Genomic DNA, 5110 nt, shown 5'->3' with positions numbered 1-5110 from the left:
CAATAATATAGAGTTTCAGACTCTTCCTCCACCCTTAATTGACTCTGCCAAAATCAAAGGACTCAGAAGGGCCCGGGACAAATTTCAAGCAGCGTATGTCCAGTCTAACTGTCAATATAATAAGCATCACTGCTGAACAGTTGGTGATGTATATCATATTATATAAGCGTTTATATAAGGAGTATATTGTTTTCAGTAATAAGCAGAAACGGCAGTGTGTAATGTAAATGCCAATATGCTTGATAAATAGTTAACATATTTTTGGAAAGATTAATAATAAGCTAATCACATTCTCTTATAGATCTACAAACAAAAACTAAGATTGCCTTTAATGGCAGTGAATACTGTTGTACATGTTACTAAAGGGAAGGGATTCAATCAAATAAGGGATGACTTCTTCTCTTGAAAATGCATCCAGCAATATTATTAACACTTATGAATATACAGCATTTATCACCATGTCATTCCTCTTTCACCCTCAGTTTTCTGTTTCCTTGTGATGGATGGCTGTTACGTCAGGCTACTTCTGCCATGCAGGACCTAGGGTTTTCAGTTTAGTTTCCAACCAGGACATTATCTGGGTTTTCTCTAGGTGCTCTGCTTTCCTCCCACACTCCAAAGACATGCTCGTAGGTTGACTGGCTCAACTGAGCGTGCACGGCATGGTTACCTAACCTCCTAAGTGCTTTAAGTCCCCAGGGAGAAAAGCACCATGGAAATATAACTAAAACATTTTTTTTTAAATATGTGGACACCCTTTCAAATTATTGAGTTTAGACAATTGTGCACCTTCAATCTGTGACAACAATTTAGCAAGGCCGTTCCATGCTGGATCAGAAAATAAAGACATGGTTTCATGTGGAGGACCTCATAAATGCTGTTTTGGCTGTAGGGGAAAAAGTTTCCACAGACACATTCCAGAATCTTGTGGAAGTTTCTTCTAGGAAGGTGTTATAGATGCAGAAGGATGCACGTGGGCCCATAACGTTGTGATGGTCAGGTGTCCACAAACATTTGGCATCATAGTGTGTATAATGAGCTTCTAAATAAACTGACCTGTGTGGATGTAAGCATGTTTCATTTGTAGCAGTGAAGCAGTGACTATATATTCCGTAAGCTATTGTACAATGCCATTATATGTTTTAATGGGGAAATAGAGCTCATGCTATTCATTTTTTAATTCCTTTAGCTACCATCTGAGTGTTCCTTCTCTGCTGACATCTCTGCCATCCCTCACATGGCTTGCTGCACTTTAGACAACTTGTATCTACTTATGGGTCGTGAGCTAGCAGACCTGGATGAAGTACCCGCTGGCAATGTTTTGGGTATGTGTTCTAATTTATTTTAATGTATTCTTATTTTCCAATCCATCTTTATGACCGCAAACTTTTCTTAATCTGAATTTGTGTGACAAAATCTAACATAGTGTTGTGCTCCCTAAACAAAATTGTTTAAAATGTTTACACCACCATTATTTGTACTGACAAAGAGACTGTCAGAGGTCGGCTCAGTAGATCGAGAAGTGAGCGAACACATACCCACGTTTGCTCACCTCTCGATCCTGTCACAGCTCTCTGCCGTGACAGGGGAGGGGCTGGATTTCCCCCTCCCCGCTCCGATCCTCCAGCGCTGACTGGCGGATCGGTCGGGGGAGGGGGCGGGTTTCAGCTGGCTCTGCCTCTAGGTAGGCAGAGCCAGCTGTCACTCACGCAGCTGGGCGGATCCAGACATAATTGTACCGCGAGCAGTAGCAGTAGCTCGCGGTATACTGAGCTTACGGTGACGGGAGGATGCTAGTTTGTGTCCTCCCGTTACCCTAAGGAGAACTATGGGGAAAAGCCTTAACCTCATAGTTCTCCTTTAAGCCTAAACAACCATTTTTTTCATTACTTTGTTATTTATGGGTGCCCGCGCTCTCTGAGTCTTGTTTCTTGTACCATGAAGTTATTGGCTACTAATGATGAGCAATGTACCACAAGCAAGACTCCGCCTGCAGCTCTTCAGGTGTAGACAACTTTATTCATCATGCGATTATTTTTCTCTAAGTGCTTTTTGTTCCTCAGTTGTTTTTTTATATGTGATGTTGAAAACCAAAGTCCACATTATTGGATTGGTACCTCATATGACAGTGCTGATTATCCCAGAGCTTTTACATAGGGTGAGTTGCACAGTCTTCCATAACCGGAAATACCAGGTATTTACTTCCTCCTGGTGCTAAAAGTTTGCATTGAGGAAGTGAATAAAATGTTTGCTTTAAGTTGTTAGGGTTTTGGTCTGCTTTATGATTCCTCAATTGTAGCTAAGGTAGAAAATTTGTGTAATCCGTTTGTAAAATACTGTCTATATTTTGACAATATGAGCCACTGGACTTCAGAAACAAAACACATATATTAATATTATGTATTGCTTTCATGTAATTACTGGGGTTATATTTCAGCATGATGCTTCCAAGACAAGTTTCCCCAGGAGAGTACAATGAAATAGAACAGATAATTGTTGGGAGATCACACTGCCTACTTTGATTTTATACAGGGACAAATTTAAATGTTACCAGAGTCTGATTCTTATATGTTGTGGCATTTTGTAAACTTCCAATCAAAAGATACAATGAGCTAAAAATAGGACGTGTTTGTCTGCCATCTGCTGATGTGAAATATAGTGGAAATTAAGTTTCCAAAACTTAAACCATGTCATGGAAAGTTGAAATTTCTTCCAGATGTGCAAAGTTCTTTTTTTTTAAGTCGGTCTCCTTCCAGAACTAGAGCAGATCTCTATAGGGGCAACTTGATATTTTTAGTCGCTCAAAAAGTAAACACGAACGATTATTGCAGCAGAATCGAATCTCATTATTTGATTGCTTTTTAGAATGTCCAACTTATTGCAGCTTCAACATTTTAGTTGCTTTATTTATCCATGTTCCAAAGCCATGAGGAATTAGGATACATTTAATAAAATAGTGCATAGAGCAGTTTAGCAACACAGCCACTGATGTTGCTAAACTGCTTCTATAATTAGTTGCCTTGGGTCACAATACTTTTTTGCCCTTTGGATTGTCTTCTTGAAGGAAGTCTGTGCTGAGAGAAATACACAAGCCCCTGTTGTTGACTTTTTCCTTGGAACATGCTAGTTCTCTGTTGCTGATCAACTGGCTTCTGTAACCTGGTAACTAGCATTTTAAAAAGCAGATCAGCAAAGGCAGCCTTACGTATAGTATACACTTTTTTAAATATGCCCTGATAGTATTCACGGTCAAGAATCCATGTTGAACTCTTGTGACATTACTTAGTACTGGAAAAGGGTTTATCTTGGAAACCCTGCTCTTACAGCTACTTTCAATCTACTTTCAATCTTGCTCAGTCTTGCTTTTTGATCCGGGGTGTCTTTCTGTAACCATAAAGACAGTTTTAGAAGAGCAGCTATGGTGCTGAGTTTGTATGTTTTATGTTGTGGAGGCGGAAATTGAAGCATATTGTGGGGGATAAAAGGGTGCATCAACTAAATGTAAAAAAATAATCTTGAGTTCTGATTCTCAGAGGAAGAAAATTAAACACGGTAAGGTTTAAGGAACAAGCAAATAAATTAATGTATGATGAATTCCCCTGAAATGGTCACATAAATGTACAGTTTGCTAGAAAATCTTTGTGACAATTAGTTGCCTTCTTTTTCCATATATAAGGGCCCATTCACACCATGTCTGGATCATCTCCAGACCAGACCGCATTGTTTCCGGACTCAAAATGCATCCTAATGTATCCCTATGCTCAGGGCTTGAAAAATGTTAGGGTGTCTCACCAGTCAGTCAAAAATGTCACCAGTCAGCATGACCGGACTACAGCCTTGCAAGTTATGTTAACATTTAATTTTTTGGGGACAGATAGAGCTTTCTTTTGGAGGTATATAATCACCACTGGGGGGGGTTATTTTTTACTATATAATGAAAAAAGTACCGTAAATTTTGAATAAAAAAATGTTTTCCCTACGTTATGTTATAAAACATCTATTCTTACCCATATTTTTGGTAAAACATAAAAGACGAGGTCACGTCGGGTAAATAGACACCAAACATGTCAAGCCTTAAAATTGCGTGCACCCGCAAAAGCGCAAAAAAACGACCACACTGAAAATTGGCCATAGGCGACGCTTAAAACGCTTTTACTGCTCATCAGTTTAGTGTTATTTTTAATTAATGGCCCTAAAATTATTGCTCACACTCCGACGTACGCGGTTATATGTAACGTGTGCGGCACAATCGTTGTTTTCGCACGTAGGCGCACCCAACGCATATCCATGTGTATGTGGGGGGCGGAGGACTTTAAAACATTTTTTTTTCTTTTTACATTTTTTTAATGCTTCTTTATTTTTTTTATGATTCTTTAATGTATGTATTATTTTTTTTTTGTACAACTTTATTGCTATCACATGGGGGGGAAGGGGGGATAAGAACCCTCCAATGTGATAGCCAATTTACTTGACAGGTCCTCTTTATGAAGACATCAGGGGTCTCCAAGACCCCGTATGTCATCTAGGGACCCCCCAGAGAAGCTAATGAAGCAGAGATCTGCTTCATCAGCTTCTGTGGCTGGAAAGTGACGCTGAATGCAGGAAGTGATGTAGTATGCAAGTGATGTAATGAACCTGCTGCATGCCAGGACTGGAGAGTAGATCAAAGGGTGATTGTGTACTGATCTCTTATCACAGAGCCGTACCGGTCCCGGCCGCATCGAGCACAGCGGATCTCGGGATCGGCAACGGCAGTGACAGCTGCTTGTAATACAAGCGATCGAGCGTCTCAAGATGCTTGATCGCTTGAATGTAAAGCTCCTTGCCGTGTAATTACAACGGCCGGCCGGTAAGCTGCTCGTCGGGCTCCGCCATCCTCTCGTCACACACGAGCGTACCAGTGGATTTTTCAAGCCCTATTTTGTCTGGTCTGGAATGCACTGGAACACATAAAAACTAATACAAACGCACTGGAGCGCACCTGTAAGAACATTATAAGCAACAAAAAAATCCAAATGTGGTAAAATCGCTGCAAAAAAGCAATGCACTGCGTTCCAGATCTAGCCCAGGTGTGAACCTGCGCTAAAAAAGTAGCAAGCCTTTAACACAT

The 5110-nt window shown here is 40.3% G+C and overlaps 1 protein-coding gene across 1 annotated transcript in view; it reads left to right on the top strand.

Moving 5' to 3' along the window:
- EFL1 (elongation factor like GTPase 1) overlaps window positions 1-5110 on the top strand; it is a 266637-nt gene that overhangs the window by 102858 nt on the left and 158669 nt on the right. Inside the window, exon 15 of the mRNA XM_018576711.1 lies at window positions 1190-1325. Coding sequence (XP_018432213.1) covers window positions 1190-1325 — 136 coding nt within the window. The remainder of the gene's footprint in view (window positions 1-1189; window positions 1326-5110) is intronic.

The sequence above is a fragment of the Nanorana parkeri genome, unplaced genomic scaffold, assembly GCF_000935625.1.
Source record: "Nanorana parkeri isolate BGI_ZX_2015 unplaced genomic scaffold, ASM93562v1 scaffold74, whole genome shotgun sequence".
Lineage (NCBI taxonomy): Eukaryota > Metazoa > Chordata > Amphibia > Anura > Dicroglossidae > Nanorana > Nanorana parkeri.
The sequence above is the reverse complement of the archived record's forward strand: the minus strand, read 5'-3'. Positions and strand labels throughout refer to the sequence as shown.